This window comes from Heterodontus francisci, chromosome 29 (genome assembly GCF_036365525.1).
Source record: "Heterodontus francisci isolate sHetFra1 chromosome 29, sHetFra1.hap1, whole genome shotgun sequence".
Classification (NCBI taxonomy): Eukaryota; Metazoa; Chordata; class Chondrichthyes; order Heterodontiformes; family Heterodontidae; genus Heterodontus; species Heterodontus francisci.
The window spans coordinates 1,875,744-1,893,255 of record NC_090399.1 but is presented as its reverse complement, the minus strand read 5'-3'; the positions used below and the strand labels follow the sequence as shown (position 1 = coordinate 1,893,255).

General features: G+C 48.0%; 1 protein-coding gene across 1 annotated transcript in view; it reads right to left on the bottom strand.

Moving 5' to 3' along the window:
• Positions 1-17,512, bottom strand: part of LOC137345904 (carcinoembryonic antigen-related cell adhesion molecule 21-like) — a 276,795-nt gene that overhangs the window by 50,250 nt on the left and 209,033 nt on the right. The window contains exon 7 of the mRNA XM_068009146.1: positions 2,268-2,375. Within this exon, the coding sequence (XP_067865247.1) occupies positions 2,268-2,375 (108 nt within the window). The remainder of the gene's footprint in view (positions 1-2,267; positions 2,376-17,512) is intronic.

The window sequence follows — 17,512 nt, the reverse complement described above, 5'->3', positions numbered from 1 at the left end:
CTTGTTATGGAGAAAGAAATAGACAAGTTGCAAAAAAAGGTTTTGGATTGGGGGAGAGCGAATTTTCGTAAAATAAGGCAGGATCTGGCCAAGGTAGACTGGAAAGTGTCACTTGTCAGGAAATCTACAGAAGAGCAGTGGGGGGCATTCAAAAAGGAAATGGGGAGGGTATAGGCCCAACATGATCCCTCCAGGGTAATAGGTAGGAGCAACAAGCCCAGAGAACCATGGATGACCAGAAACATTCAGGGTACGATGAGAAGGAAAAGAGAGTCTTTTAGCAAATACAAGGAGAGCAAATCAATGGAAGCATTAGTGGAGTACAGAAAGTGTAGGATGGAGCTTAAGAAAGCAATTAGTTATTCTATAAGTATATCAATGGGAAGAGGATAACCAGGGAAAGTGCAGGACCCATCAGGGACCAAGGGGGAAATCTGTGGGTGGAGCCAGAGGGCATTGGTAGGGTGTTGAACAAATAATTCACATCTGTCTTCACCCAAGAGAATGAGGATGCAGGTATGGAACTCAGAGAGAGAGAAACTGTGATGTTCTTGAGCAAATTATCATAGGGAGTGACAAGGTATTGGAGGTTCTGGAAGGCTTAAAAGTGGACAAATCTCCAGGTCCGGACAATTTGTGTCCCAGGATGCTGTGGGAGGCGAGGGTGGAGATTGCAGGGGCTCTGACCCTAATTTTTTATTCCTCTCTGGCCACGGGGGAGGTGCCAGAGGACTGGAGAACAGCTAATGTGGTCCCACTATTTAAGAAAGGTTGTAGAGATAAGCCAGGGAACTACAGACCGGTGAGTCTCACGTCAGTGGTAGGGAAACTATTGGAGAAAATTCTGAAGGAGAGAATCTATCTCCACTTGGAGAGGCAAAATTTGATTGGGAATAGTCAGCATGACTTTGTCAAAGGGAGGTCATGCCGAACAAATTTGATTGAATTTTTTGAGCATGTGACCAGATGTGTAGATGAGGGTAGTGCAGTTGATGTAGCTGACATGGATTTCAGCAAAGCCTTTGACAAGGTCCCACATGGGAGACTTCTCAAGAAAGCAAATGCACATGGGATACAAGGTAACTTGATAAGGTGGATTCAAAATTGGCTCAGCTGTAGGAGACAGAGAGTGATGACAGACAGCTGTTTTAGTGACTGGAAGCCAGTGTCCAGTGGCGTACCACAGGGATCTGTGCTGAGTCCCCTATTGTTTGTCATTTATATAAATGACATAGATGACTATGTGAGGGGTAGGATCAGTAAGTTTGCGGATGACACAAAGATTGGCTGAGTGGTTAACAGTGAGGTTGAGTGTCTTGAGTGACAGGAAGATACAGATGGGATGGTCAAATGGGCAGAAAAGTGGCAGATGGAATTTAATTCTGAAAAGTGTGAGGTGATACACTTTGGAAGGGGCCTGACACAAGGAAGTTCCAAGGAACAAAGGTACCTTGGCGTGCTTGCCCAAAGATCTCTGAAGGCAGAAGGGCAGGTTAATAGGGTGGTGAAAAAGGCATATGGGACACTTGCCTTTATCAATCGAGGCAGAGATTACAAAAGCAGGGAGGTCATGTTGGAGTTGTATAGAACTTTGATAAGGCCACAGCTGGAGTACTGTGTGCAATTCTGGTCACCACATTATAGGAAGGATGTGATTGCATTGGAAGGGGTGCGGAGGCGATTCACCAGGATGTTGCCTGGGATGGAACATTTAAGCTATAAAGAGAGGTTGGATAGGCTTGGGTAGTTTTCACTGGAGCAGAGAAGACTGAGGGGTGACCTGATCGAGGTGTACAAGATTATGAGGGGCATGGACAGGGTGGATAGGGAGCAGCTGTTCCCCTTAGTTGAAGGGTCAGTTACGAGGGGTCACAAGTTTAAGCTGAGGGGCAGGAGGTTTAAGGGGGATTTGAGGAAGAACTTTTTTACCCAGAGGGTGGTGACAGTCTGGAATGCCCTGCCTGGGAGGGTGGTAGAGGCTTCACATCCTTTAAAAAGTACCTGGATGAGCACTTGGCACATCATAACATTCAAGGCTATGGGCCAAGTGCTGGCAAATGGGATTACGTAGACTGGTCAGGTGTCTTTAATGCATCGGTGCAGACTCGATGGGCTGAAGGGCCTCTTCTGTACTGTATTATTCTGTGAACCAGACTATTTCACAACTAGCGGGGTCTCAGAGTTCCAATACAATTACAATAATGGAGATCAGTTTTCAATCAAAGCAAGACAGAGCTGCAACATGCATCAGTATAACAGGTACTTACTGAATTTGTTGTGCAAGAGGATGAACAATCCTAGACCACAAACATACAGTATCACAGAGAGAATAACTTTGACAAATAAGGCATGGTATGAAGATCTGCAAATTTGAACTGTGGACAAAAGAAGACCAGTCTTGGTTACTGCACAAAGGTGAATCTTGTGAAGATCAGTATGAGAAAGATACATTGAGTGAGGTTCATCTGCACACCAGAGGACAAAGAAAATTTTACATCCAAATATTGAAGCTATACACGATTAAAAACGATATAACCAATGTCCATTTAAGTGGACATTGGATAGACACATGGATGAAAATGGAATAGCGTAGGTCAGATGGTTTCACAGCTCGGCGCAACATCGAGGGCCGAAGGGCCTGTACTGCGCTGTAATATTCAAAAAAAAAGAAGGAAACTATCAACAAAGAACAGTACAGCACAGGAACAGGCCATTCGGCCCTCCAAGCCTGCGCCAATCTTGATGCCTGCCGAAACTAACATCTTCTGCACTTCAGGGGCCCATGTCCCTCTGTTCCCTTCGTATTCATATATTTCTCAAGATGTCTCTTAAACGTCGCTATCGTATCTGCTACCACCACCTGCCCTGGCAGCAAGGTCCAGGCACTCACCACCCTCTGTGTAAAAAAAACTTGCCTTGCACATCCCCTCTAATCTTTGCCCCTCTCACCTTAAACCTATGTCCCCTAGTAACTGACTCTTCCACCCTGGGAAAAAGCTTCTGACTATCCACTCTGTCCATGCCACTCATAACTTTGTAAACCTCCATCATGTCGTCCCTCCACCTCTGTTGTTCCAGTGAAAACAATCCGAGTTTACCCAACCTCTCCTCATAGCTAATGCCCTCCAGACCAGGCAACATCCTGGTAAACCTCCTCTGTACACTCTCCAAACCCTCCACGTTCTTCTGGAAGGGTGGCGACCAGAATTGCACGCAATATTCCAAGGGTGGCCTAACTAAAGTTCTGTCCAGCTGCAACATGACTTGCCAATTTTTATACTCTATGCCCCGAATGATGAAGGCAAGCATGCCGTATGCCTTCTTGACTACCTTATCCACCTGTGTTGCCACTTTGAGTGACCTGTGGACCTGCACGCCCAGATCTCTCTGCCTGTCAATACTCCTAAGGGTTCTGCCATTTACTGTATACCTCCCACCTGCATTAGACCTTCCAATATGCATTACCTCACATTTGTCCGGATTAAACTCCATCTGCCATTTCTCCGCCCAAGTCTCCAACCGATCTATATCCTGCTGTATCCTCTGACAATCCTCATCATTGTCCGCAACTCCACCAACCTTTGTGTCGTCTGCAAACTTACTAATCAGACCAGCTACATTTTCCTCCAAATCATTTATATATAATACAAACAGCAAAGGTCCCAGCACTGATCCCTGCGGAACACCACTAGTCACATCCCTCCATTCAGAAAAACACCCAACCACTGATGCACTCTGTCTTCTGATGCCGTGTGACTTCACCTTTTGCACCAGTCTGCCATGCGAGACCTTGTCAAAGGCTTTACGAAAGTCCATATAGACAACATCCACTGCCCTTCCTTCATCAATCATCTTTGTCACTTCCTCAAAAACTCAATCGAATTAGTAAGACATGACCTCCCCTTCACAAAACCATGCTGCCTCTCGCTAATAAGTTCATTTGTTTCCAAATGGGAGTAAATCCTGTCCCGAATAATCCTCTCCAATAGCTTCCCTACCACTGGCGTAAGGCTCACCGGCCTATAATTTCCTGGATTATCCTTGCCACCCTTCTTAAACAAAGGCACAACATTGGCTATTCTCCAGTCCTCTGGGACCTCGCCTGTCACCAATGAGGATGCAAAGATTTCTGTCAAGGCCCCAGCAATTTCTTCCCTTGCCTCCCTCAGTATTCTAGGGTAGATCCCATCAGGCCCTGGGGACTTATCTACCTTAATGCTTTGCACGACACCCAACACCTCCTCCTTTTTGATAATGAGATGACTGAGACTATCTGCACTCCCTTCCCCAGGCTCATCATCCACCAAGTCCTTCTCTTTGGTGAATACTGATGCAAAGTACTCATTTAGCACCTCGCCCATTTCCTCTGGCTGCACACATAGATTCCCATCTCTGTCCTTGAGTGGGCCAACCCTTTCCCTGGTTACCCTCTTGCTCTTTATATATGTATAAAAAGCCTTGGGATTTTCCTTAATCCTGTTTGCTAATGACTTTTCATGACCCCTTTTAGCCCTCCTAACTCCTTGCTTAAGTTCCTTCCTAATGTCTTTATATTCCTCAAGTGCTTCATCTGTTCCTAGCCTTTCAGCCCTTCCAAATGCTTCCTTTTTCTTTTTGACTAGGCTCACAATATCCCGTGTAATCCAAGCTTCCCGAAACTTGCCAAACTTGTCTACTTCCTCACAGGAACATGCTGGTCCTGGATTCTAATCAGCTGACGTTTGAAAGACTCCCACATGTCAGATGTTGATTTACTGTCAAACAGCTGCCCCCAATCTAAATTCTTCAGTTCCTGCCTAATATTGTTATAATTAGCCTTCCCCCAATTTAGCACCTTCACCCGAGGACTACTCTTATCCTTATCCACAAGTACCTGAAAACTTATGGAATTATGGTCACTGCTCCCCCACTGAAACTTCGACCACCTGGCTGGGCTCATTCCCCAATACCAGGTCCAGTATGTCCACATCCCTAGTTGGACTATCTACGTATTGTTTCAAGAAGCCCTCCTGGATGCTCCTCACAAATTCTGCCCCATCCAAGCCCCTGGCACTAAGTGAATCCCAGTCAATATAGGGGAAGTTAAAATCACCCACCACCACCACAACGCTGTTACCTTTACATCTTTCCAAACACCCAACGCCAGACCGGGAAGCTATCATCGAACATAGAACAGTAGAGCACAGGACAGGCCCTTCAGCCCACTATGTTGTGCCGAAACTTTAACCTACTCTAAGATCAAACTACCTACCTACCCTTCATTCTACTATCATCCATGTACCTATCCAAGAGTCGCTTAAATGTCCCTAATGTATCTGCTTCTACTATCACCGCTGGCAGCGCATTCCACGTACCCACCACTCTCTGTGTAAAGAACCTACCTCTGACATCTCCCCGAAACCTTCCTCCAATCACCTTAAAATTATGCCCCCTGGTGATAGCCCTTTCCACCCTGGGAAAAAGTCTCTGACTATCCACTCTAACTGTGCCTCTCATCACCTTGTACCCCTCTATCAAGTCACCTCTCATCCTTCTTCTCTCCAATGAGAAAAGCCCCAGCTCCCTCAATCTTTCTTCGTAAGACATGCCCTCCAGTCTAGGCAGCATCCTGGTAAATCTCCTCTGCACCCTCCCTAAAGCTTCCACATCCTTCCTATAATGAGGCGACCAGAACTGAACACAATATTCCAAGTGTGGTCAAACCAGGGCTTTATAGAGCTGCAGCATAACCTCGCGGCTCTTAAACTCAATCCCCCTGTTAATGAAAGCCAACACACCATACGCCTTCTTAACAACCCTATCAACTTGGGTGGCAACTTTGAGCGATCTATGGACATGTACCCAAGATCCCTCTGTTCCTCCACACTACCAAGAATCCTGTCTTTAAGCCTGTATTCTGCATTCAAATTCGACTTTCCAAAATGAATCACTTCACACTTTTCCAGGTTGAACTCCATCTGCCACTTCTCAGCCCAGCTCTGCATCCTGTCAATGTCCCGTTGCAACCTACAACAGCCTTCCACACTATCCACAACTCCAGCAACCTTCGTGTCATCGGCAAACTTGCTAACCCAGCCTTCCACTTCCTCATCCAAGTCATTTATAAAAATCACAAAGAGCAGAGGTCCCAGAACAGATCCCTGCGGAACACCACTGGTCACCGAGCTCCAGGCTGAATACTTTCCATCTACTACCACCCTCTGTCTTCTACGGGTCAGCCAATTCTGTATCCAGACAGCCAACTTACCCTGTATCCCATGCCTCCTCAATTTCTGAATGAGCCTACCATGGGGAACCTTATCAAACGCCTTGCTAAAATCCATATACACCACATCCACTGCTCTTCCTTCATCAATGTGTTTTGTCACATCTTCAAAGAATTCAATAAGGTTTGTGAGGCATGACCTGCCCCTCTCAAAGCCATGCTGACTGTCTCTAATCAAACTATGCTTTTCCAAATAATCATAAATCCTGTCTCTCAGAATCCTCTCCAATAATTTGCCCACTACCGACGGAAGACTGACTGGTCTATAATTCCCAGGGTTATCCCTATTCCCTTTCTTGAACAAGGGAATAACATTTGCCGCCCTCCAATCATCCGGTACTACTCCAGTGGGCAGTGAGGACGCAAAGATTATCGCCAAAGGTGCAGCAATCTCTTCCCTCGCTTCCCGTAATATCCTTGGGTATATCCCATCTGGCCCCGGGGACTTATCTATCCTCATGCCTTCCAAAATTTCCAGCACATCCTCCCTCTTAACCTCAACCTGTTCGAGCATATCAGCCTGTTTCACGCTGTCCTCACAAACGACCAGGTCCCTCTCACTAGTGAATACTGAAGCAAAGTATTCATTTAGGATAAAAGCAAAATACTGCGGATGCTGGAAATCTGAAATAAAAACAAGAAATGCTGGAACCACTCAGCAGGTCTGGCAGCATCTGTGGAAAGAGAAGCAGAGTTAACGTTTCGGGTCAGTGACCCTTCATCTTGCCTATTAATTTCGGACCTCCCCTACCTCCTCCGACTCCAGGCACAAGTTCCCGCCACTATTCCTGATCGGCCCGACACTCACTCTGGCCATCCTCTTGTTCCTCACATAAGTGTAGAACGCCTTGGCATTTTCCTTAATCCAACCCGCCAAGACTTTTTCCTGTCCCCTTCTAGCTTTCCTAAGTCCATTCTTCAGTTCCTTCCTGGCTACCTTGTAACCCTCTAGAGCCCTGTCTGATCCTTGCTTCCTCAACCTTAAGTAAGCTTCCTACTTCCTCTTGACCAGCTGTTCCACATCTCTTGTCATCCAAGGTTCCTTCACCTTACCATCCCTTCCTTGCCTCATCGGGACAAACCTATCCAGCAGTCGCAGCAAGTGCTCCCTAAACAACCTCCACATTTCTGTCGTGCATTTCCCTGAGTATATCTGTTCCCAATTTATGCTCCCCAGTTCCTGCCCAATAACATTGTAATTCCCCCTCCCCCAATTAAATATTTTCCCATCCCGTCTGCTCCTGTCCCTCTCCATGACTATAGTAAAGGTTAGGGAGTTGTGATCACTATCACCGAAATGCTCTCCCACCAAGAGATCTGCCACCTGGCCTGGTTCGTTGCCAAGCACCAAATCCAACATAGCCTCGCCTCTGGTCGGCCTTTCTGCATATTGAGTCAGGAAACCTTCCTGGACACACCTGACAAAAACTGCTCCATCCAAACTATTTGCACTATGGAGGTTCCAATCAATATTAGGGAAGTTGAAGTCACCCATGACAACAACTCGGTTACTACTGCACCTTTCCAATAATCTGCCTCCCAATCTGTTCCTCCGTGTCTCTGTTGCTATTGGGGGGTCTATAGAAAACTCCCAGCAAAGTGACTGCTCCTTTCCTCTTTCTGACTTCCACCCATAACGACCCAGTAGACAAACCCTCCTCGACGACCTCCCTTTCTGCAGCTGTGATACTATCCCTGATTAACAATGCCACTCCCCCACCTCTTTTACCTCCCTCCCTTTTCCTTTTGAAACATCTAAACCCCGGAACATCCAACATCCATTCCTGCCCCTGTGATATCCACGTCTCCGTGATGGCCACAACATCGTAGCTCCAAGTACTGATCCATGCTCTAAGTTCATCACCCTTATTTCTGACACTTCTGGCATTAAAATAGACACACTTCAACCCATCATACTGGCTGCAACTTTGCTCTGTCAACTGTCTAACCTTCCTCACAGACTCTCTGCACTCTGTATCTTCCTGTTCAACAGCTACCCCATCCACTGATCCGTAGCTCCGGTTCCCATCCCCCTGCCAAACTAGTTTAAACCCTCCCGAAGAGCTCTAGCAAACCTCCCGCCCGGGATATTGGTGCCCCTCCAGTTCAGATGCAACCCGTCCTTCTTGTCCAGGTCCTACCTTCCCCAGAAGGTATCCCAATGATCCACATATCTGAATCCCTCCCTCATGCACCAGCTCTGTAGTCATGTGTTCAGCTGCACTCGCTCTCTGTTTCTCGCCTCACTAGCACGTGGCACCAGTAACAATTCTGAGATTACTACTCTGCTCATCCTGCCTTTCAGCTTCCAACCTAACTCCCAATATTCGCTTTTCAGGTCCTCATCCCTTTTCCTAGCTATGTCATTGGTACCGATGTCTACCACGACTTCTGGCTGCTCCCCCTCCCCCTTAAGAATCCTGTAGACTCGATCTGAGACATCCCTGACCCTGGCACCCGGGAGGCAACATACCATCCGGGAGTCTCGTTCGCGACCACAGAATCTCCTGTCTGTTGCTCTAACCATTGAATCTCCTATCACTATCGCTCTCTTATTCTCCCCCCTTCCCTTCTGAGCCACAGAGCCAGGAGGCTCAGTGCCAGAGACCTGGCCGCTGTGGCTTTCCCCTGGTAGGTCGTCCCCAACCGTATCCAAAACGGTATACTTATTATTGAGGGGAACGGCCACAGGGGATCCCTGCACTGTGCGCCTATTCCCTTTCCCTCCCCTGACGGTCACACAGCTACCTTTATCCTGTAACTTAGGTGTCACTACTTCCCTATAACTGCTCTCGATCACCCCCTCAGCCTCCTGAATGATCCGAAGTTCATCCAGCTCCAGCTCCAGTTCCCTAACGTGGTCTGTGAGGAGCTGGAGTTGGGTGCACTTCTCACAGGTGAGGTCAGCAGCGACACAAGTGGTGACCTTACCTCCCACATCCTGCAAGAGGAGCATGCAACTGCCCGAGCTTCCATCCCCTCTGCCCTAAATTGACACAGAGATCAAGTAAAAATAAAGGAAAACATTACCTTACCAAACCCTCCACACAAGAGTCCTTTTTTTTTTGGTTGTTTGAGGAGCATGGGAGGGAGACACTACATGTGTACTGTTTCGGGTTTAGCCACTGCCCGAATATATAAGTTCACTTACCCAGCAGGCCCCATGTCCATGTCCGCCGAATCACTAGGTAAGTTCTTTATACTGAAACTTACCTTCCCAGCTGCCCCCTGACTCGCACTCTCACAGCTACTGCTGTTCAAAAAGAAGCTGCCGAATCGCTAGGTAAGTATTTTATACTGAAAGTTACCTTCCCAGCTGCCCCCCGTCTCGCACTCAGTGCTACTGCTGTTCAAAAAGAAGCTTCCGAATCGCTAGGTAAGTTCTTTATACTGAAACTTACCTTCCCAGCTGCCCCCTGGCTCGCACTCTCACAGCTACCGCTGTTCAAAAAGAAGCTGCCGAATCGCTAGGTAAGTATTTTATACTGAAAGTTACCTTCCCAGCTGCCCCCCGTCTCGCACTCAGTGCGACTGCTGTTCAGAAAGAAGCTGCCGAATCGCCAGGTAAGTATTTTATAGTGAAACTTACCTTCCCAGCTGCCCCCTGACTCGCACTCTCACAGCTACTGCTGTTCAAAAAGAAGCTGCCGAATCGCTAGGTAAGTACTTTATAGTGAAACTTACCTTCCCAGCTGCCCCCTGGCTCGCACTCTCACTGCTACCGCTGTTCAAAAAGAAGCTGCCGAATCGCTAGGTAAGTACTTTATAGTGAAACTTACCATCCCAGCTGCCCCCTGACTCGCACTCTCACTGCGACTGCTGTTCAAAAAGAAGCTGCCGAATCGCTAGGTAAGTATTTTATAGTGAAACTTACCTTCCCAGCTGCCCCCTGACTCGCACTCTCACAGCTACTGCTGTTCAAAAAGAAGCTGCCGAATCGCGAGGTAAGTATTTTATAGTGAAACTTACCTTCCCAGCTGCCCCCTGACTCGCACTCTCATTGCTACCGCTGTTCAAAAAGAAGCTGCCAAATCGCTAGGTAAGTATTTTATACTGAAAGTTACCTTCCCAGCTGCCCCCCGTCTCGCACTCAGTGCGACTGCTGTTCAGAAAGAAGCTGCCGAATCGCTAGGTAAGTACTTTATAGTGAAACTTACCTTCCCAGCTGCCCCCTGACTCGCACTCTCACAGCTACCGCTGTTCAAAAAGAAGCTGCCGAATCGCTAGGTAAGTATTTTATACTGAAACTTACCTTCGCAGCTGCCCCCGATTCACACTCTCACTGCTACTGCTGTTCAAAAAGAAGCTGCCGAATCGCTAGGTAAGTACTTTATAGTGAAACTTACCTTCCCAGCTGCCCCCGATTCACACTCTCACTGCTAATGCTGTTCAAAAAGAAGCTGCCGAATCGCGAGGTAAGTATTTTATAGTGAAACTTACCTTCCCAGCTGACCCCGATTCACACTCTCACAGCTACTGCTGTTCAAAAAGAAGCTGCCGAATCGCTAGATAAGTTCTTTCTACTGAAACTTACCTTCCCAGCTGCTCCCTGGCTCGCACTCTCAGCTACTTCTGTTCAAAAAGAAGCTGCCGAATCGCTAGGTAAGTCCTTTATACTGAAACCTACCTTCCCAGCTGCCCCCTGGCTCGCACTCTCACTGCTACCGCTGTTCAAAAAGAAGCTGCCGAATCGCTAGGTAAGTATTTTATACTGAAACTTACCTTCCCAGCTGCCCCCGATTCACAGTCTCACTGCTACTGCTGTTCAAAAAGAAGCTGCCGAATCGCGAGGTAAGTTCTTTATACTGAAACTTAGCTTCCCAGCTGCCCCCTGGCTCGCACTCTCACTGCAACCGCTGTTCAAAAAGAAGCTGCCGAATCGCGAGGTAAGTATTTTATAGTGAAGCTTACCTTCCCAGCTGCCCCCGATTCACACTCTCACTTCTACCGCTGTTCAAAAAGAAGCTGCCGAATCGCTAGCTAAGTATTTTATACTGAAACTTACCTTCCCAGCTGCCCCCTGGCTCGCACTCTCACAGCTACCGCTGTTCAAAAAGAAGCTGCCGAATCGCTAGGTAAGTATTTTATACTGAAACTTGCCTTCCCAGCTGCCCCCTGGCTCGCACTCTCACAGCTACCGCTGTTCAAAAAGAAGCTGCCGAATCGCTAGCTAAGTATTTTATACTGAAACTTACCTTCCCAGCTGCCCCCTGGCTCGCACTCTCACAGCTACTGCTGTTCAAAAACAAGCTGCCAAATCGCGAGGTAAGTACTTTATAGTGAAACTTACCTTCGCAGCTGCCCCCGATTCACACTCTCACTGCTACTGCTGTTCAAAAAGAAGCTGCCGAATCGCGAGGTAAGTATTTTATACTGAAACTTAGCTTCCCAGCTGCCCCCTGGCTCGCACTCTCACTGCTACCGCTGTTCAAAAAGAAGCTGCCGAATCGCGAAGGAAAGTATTTTATAGTGAAGCTTACCTTCCCAGCTGCCCCCGATTCACTCTCTCACTGCTACCGCTGTTCAAAAAGAAGCTGCCGAATCGTGAGCTAAGTATTTTATACTGAAACTTACCTTCCCAGCTGCCCCCTGGCTCGCACTCTCACTGCTACTGCTGTTCAAAAAGAAGCTGCCGAATCGCTAGGTAAGTTCTTTATACTGAAACTTACCTTCCCAGCTGCCCCCTGGCTCGCACTCTCACTGCAACCGCTGTTCAAAAAGAAGCTGCCGAATCGCGAGGTAAGTATTTTTTACTGAAGCTTACCTTCCCAGCTGCCCCCGATTCACTCTCACTTCTACCGCTGTTCAAAAAGAAGCTGCCGAATCGCTAGCTAAGTATTTTATACTGAATCTTACCTTCCCAGCTGCCCCCTGGCTCGCACTCTCACAGCTACCGCTGTTCAAAAAGAAGCTGCCGAATCGCTAGGTAAGTATTTTATACTGAAACTTGCCTTCCCAGCTGCCCCCTGGCTCGCACTCTCACAGCTACTGCTGTTCAAAAAGAAGCTGCCAAATCGCTAGGTAAGTACTTTATAGTGAAACTTACCTTCCCAGCTGCCCCCGATTCACACTCACTGCTACTGCTGTTCAAAAAGAAGCTGCCGAATCGCTAGCTAAGTATTTTATACTGAAACTTACCTTCCCAGCTGCCCCCTGGCTCGCACTCTCACAGCTACTGCTGTTCAAAAAGAAGCTGCCGAATCGCTAGGTAAGTATTTTATACTGAAACTTACCTTCTCAGCTGCCCGCTGGCTCGCACTCTCACTGCTACCGCTGTTCAAAAAGAAGCTGCCGAATCGCTAGGTAAGTATTTTATAGTGAAACGTACCTTCCCAGCGGCCCCCTGGCTCGCACTCTCACTGCTACCGCTGTTCAAAAAGAAGCTGCCGAATCGCGAGGTAAGTATTTTATAGTGAAGCTTACCTTCCCAGCTGCCTCCGATTCACACTCTCACTGCTACCGCTGTTCAAAAAGAAGCTGCCGAATCGCTGGGTAAGTACTTTATACTGAAACTTACCTTCCCAGCTGCTCCCTGGCTTGCACTCTCACTGCTACCGCTGTTCAAAAAGAAGCTGCCGACTCGCCAGGTAAGTACTTTATACTGAAACTTACCTTCCCAGCTGCCCCCTGGCTCGCACTCTCACAGCTACCGCTGTTCAAAAAGAAGCTGCCGAATCGCTAGGTAAGTACTTTATAGTGAAACTTACCTTCCCAGCTGCCCCCGATTCACACTCTCACTGCTACTGCTGTTCAAAAAGAAGCTGCCGAATCGCTAGCTAAGTGTTTTATACTGAAACGTACCTTCCCAGCTGCCCCCTGGCTCGCACTCTCACAGCTACCGCTGTTCAAAAAGAAGCTGCCGAATCGCGAGGTAAGTATTTTATCGTGAAGCTTACCTTCCCAGCTGCCTCCGATTCACACTCTCACTGCTATCGCATCGCTAGGTAAGTACTTTATACTGAAACTTACCTTCCCAGCTGCTCCCTGGCTTGCACTCTCACAGCTACTGCTGTTCAAAAAGAAGCTGCCGAATCGCGAGGTAAGTATTTTATAGTGAAACTTACCTTCCCAGCTGCCCCCTGGCTCGCACTCTCACTTCTACCGCTGTTCAAAAAGAAGCTGCCGACTCGCCAGGTAAGTACTTTATACTGAAACTTACCTTCCCAGCTGCCCCCTGGCTCGCACTCTCACTGCTACCGCTGTTCAAAAAGAAGCTGCCGAATCGCGATGTAAGTATTTTATACTGAAACTTAGCTTCCAAGCTGCCCCCTGGCTCGCACTCTCACTGCTACCGCTGTTCAAAAAGAAGCTGCCGAAACGCGAGGTAAGTACTTTCTAGTGAAACTTACCTTCGCAGCTGCCCCCGATTCACACTCTCACTGTTACTGCTGTTCAAAAAGAAGCTGCCGAATCGCGAGGTAAGTATTTTATACTGAAACTTAGCTTCCCAGCTGCCCCCTGGCTCGCACTCTCACTGCTACCGCTGTTCAAAAAGAAGCTGCCGAATCGCGAAGGAAAGTATTTTATAGTGAAGCTTACCTTCCCAGCTGCCCCCTGGCTCGCATTCTCACTGCAACCGCTGTTCAAAAAGAAGCTGCCCCCGATTCACACTCACTTCTACCGCTGTTCAAAAAGAAGCTGCCGACTCGCCATTTAAGTACTTTATACTGAAACTTACCTTCCCAGCTGCCCCCTGGCTCGCACTCTCACTGCTACCGCTGTTCAAAAAGAAGCTGCCGAATCGCGAAGGAAAGTATTTTATAGTGAAGCTTACCTTCCCAGCTGCCCCCGATTCACACTCTCACTGCTACCGCTGTTCAAAAAGAAGCTGCCGAATCGCTAGGTAAGTACTTTATAGTGAAACGTACTTCCCAGCTGCCCCCGATTCACACTCTCACTGCAACCGCTGTTCAAAAAGAAGCTGCCGAATCGTGAGCTAAGTATTTTATAGTGAAGCTTACCTTCCCAGCTGCCCCCTGACTCGCACTCTCACTGCTACCGCTGTTCAAAAAGAAGCTGCCGAATCGCTAGGTAAGTTCTTTATACTGAAACTTACCTTGCCAGCTGCCCCCTGGCTCGCACTCTCACAGCTACCGCTGTTCAAAAAGAAGCTGCCGAATCGCTAGGTAAGTATTTTATAGTGAAACTTACCTTCCCAGCTGCCCCCCGTCTCTCATTCTCACTGCTACCGCTGTTCAAAAAGAAGCTGCCGAATCGCGAGGTAAGTATTTTATAGTGAAGCTTACCTTCCTAGCTGCCTCCGATTCACACTCTCACTGCTACCGCTGTTCAAAAAGAAGCTGCCGACTCGCCAGGTAAGTACTTTATATTGAAACTTACCTTCCCAGCTGCCCCCTGGCTCGCACTCTCACTGCTACCGCTGTTCAAAAAGAAGCTGTCGAATCGCTGGGTAAGTACTTTATAGTGAAACTTACCTTCCCAGCTGCCCCCTGGCTCGCACTCTCACAGCTACTGCTGTTCAAAAAGAAGCTGCCAAATCGCTAGGTAAGTACTTTATAGTGAAACTTACCTTCCCAGCTGCCCCCGATTCACACTCTCACAGCTACCGCTGTTCAAAAAGAAGCTGCCGAATCGCTAGCTAAGTACTTTATAGTGAAACTTACCTTCCCAGCTGCGCCCTGACTGGCACTCTCACTGCTTCCGCTGTTCAACAAGAAGCTGCCGAATCGCTAGGTAAGTATTATATACTGAAACGTACCTTCCCAGCTGCCCCCTGGCTCGCACTCTCACTGCTACCGCTGTTCAAAAAGAAGCTGCCGAATCGCTAGGTAAGTATTTTATACTGAAACTTACCTTCCCAGCTGCCCCCTGGCTCGCACTCTCACTGCTACCGCTGTTCAAAAAGAAGCTGTCGAATCGCTAGCTAAGTATTTTATACTGAAACTTACCTTCCCAGCTGCCCCCCTGCTCGCACTCTCACAGCTCCCGCATCGCTAGCTAAGTATTTTATACTGAAAGTTACCTTCCCAGCTGCCCCCCGTCTCGCACTCAGTGCGACTGCTGTTCAGAAAGAAGCTGCCGAATCGCTAGGTAAGTACTTTATAGTGAAACTTACCTTCCCAGCTGCCCCCTGACTCGCACTCTCACAGCTACCGCTGTTCAAAAAGAAGCTGCCGAATCGCTAGGTAAGTATTTTATACTGAAACTTACCTTCCCAGCTGCCCCCTGGATCGCACTATCACAGCAACTGCTGTTCAAAAAGAAGCTGCCGAATCGCTAGGTTAGTATTTTATACTGAAACTTACCTTCTCAGCTGCCGGCTGGCTCGCACTCTCACTGCTACCGCTGTTCAAAAAGAAGCTGCCGAATCGCGAGGTAAGTATTTTATAGTGAAACTTACCTTCCCAGCTGCCCCCTGGCTCGCACTCTCACTGCTACCACTGTTCAAAAAGAAGCTGCCGAATCGCTAGGTAAGTACTTTATAGTGAAACTTACCTTCCCAGCTGCCCCCGATTCACACACTCACTGCTACCGCTGTTCTAAAAGAAGCTGCCGAATCGCTAGGTAAGTATTTTATCGTGAAACTTACCTTCCCAGCTGCCCCCCGTCTCGCATTCTCACTGCTACCGCTGTTCAAAAAGAAGCTGCCGAATCGCTAGGTAAGTATTTTATACTGAAACTTACCTTCCCAGCTGCTCCCTGGCTCGCACTCTCACAGCTACTGCTGTTCAAAAAGAAGCTGCCGAATCGCGAGTTAAGTATTTTATAGTGAAGCTTACCTTCCCAGCTGCCCCCGATTCACACTCTCACTTCTACCGCTGTTCAAAAAGAAGCTGCCGAATCGCTGGGTAAGTACTTTATAGTGAAACTTACCTTCCCAGCTGCCCCCGATTCACACACTCACTGCTACCGCTGTTCAAAAAGAAGATGCCGAATCGCGAGGTAAGTATTTTATACTGAAACTTACCTTCCCAGCTGCCCCCTGGCTCGCACTCTCACTGCTACTGCTGTTCAAAAAGAAGCTGCCGAATCGCTAGGTAAGTATTTTATACTGAAACTTACCTTCACAGCTGCCCCCGATTCACACTCTCACAGCTACCGCTGTTGAAAAAGAAGCTGCCGAATCGCTAGCTAAGTATTTTATACTGAAACTTACCTTCCCAGCTGCTCCCTGGCTCGCACTCTCACAGCGACTGCTGTTCAAAAAGAAGCTGCCGAATCGCGAGGTAAGTATTTTATAGTGAAGCTTACCTTCCCAGCTGCCCCCGATTCACACTCTCACTTCTACCGCTGTTCAAAAAGAAGCTGCCGACTCGCCAGGTAAGTACTTTATATTGAAACTTACCTTCCCAGCTGCCCCCTGGCTCGCACTCTCACTGCTACCGCTGTTCAAAAAGAAGCTGTCGAATCGCTGGGTAAGTACTTTATAGTGAAACTTACCTTCCCAGCTGCCCCCTGGCTCGCACTCTCACAGCTACTGCTGTTCAAAAAGAAGCTGCCAAATCGCTAGGTAAGTACTTTATAGTAAAACTTACCTTCCCAGCTGCTGCCGAATCGCTAGCTAAGTACTTTATAGTGAAACTTACCTTCCCAGCTGCCCCCGATTCACACACTCACTGCTACCGCTGTTCAAAAAGAAGCTGCCGAATCGCGAGGTAAGTATTTTATACTGAAACTTACCTTCCCAGCTGCCCCCTGGCTCGCACTCTCACTGCTACCGCTGTTCAAAAAGAAGCTGCCGAATCGCTATTTAAGTACTTTATAGTGAAATTTACCTTCCCAGCTGCGCCCTGACTCGCACTCTCACTGCTTCCGCTGTTCAAAAAGAAGCTGCCGAATCACTAGGTAAGTATTTTATACTGAAACGTACCTTCCCAGCTGCCCCCGATTCACACTCTCACTGCTACCGCTGTTCAAAAAGAAGCTGCCGAATCGCTAGGTAAGTACTTTATAGTGAAACTTACCTTCCCAGCTGCGCCCTGACTGGCACTCTCACTGCTTCCGCTGTTCAAAAAGAAGCTGCCGAATCGCTAGGTAAGTATTTTATACTGAAACGTACCTTCCCAGCTGCCCCCTGGCTCGCACTCTCACTGCTACCGCTGTTCAAAAAGAAGCTGCCGAATCGCTAGGTAAGTATTTTATACTGAAACTTACCTTCCCAGCTGCCCCCTGGCTCGCACTCTCACTGCTCCCGCTGTTGAAAAAGAAGCTGCCGAATCGCTAGCTAAGTATTTTATACTGAAAGTTACCTTCCCAGCTGCCCCCCGTCTCGCACTCAGTGCGACT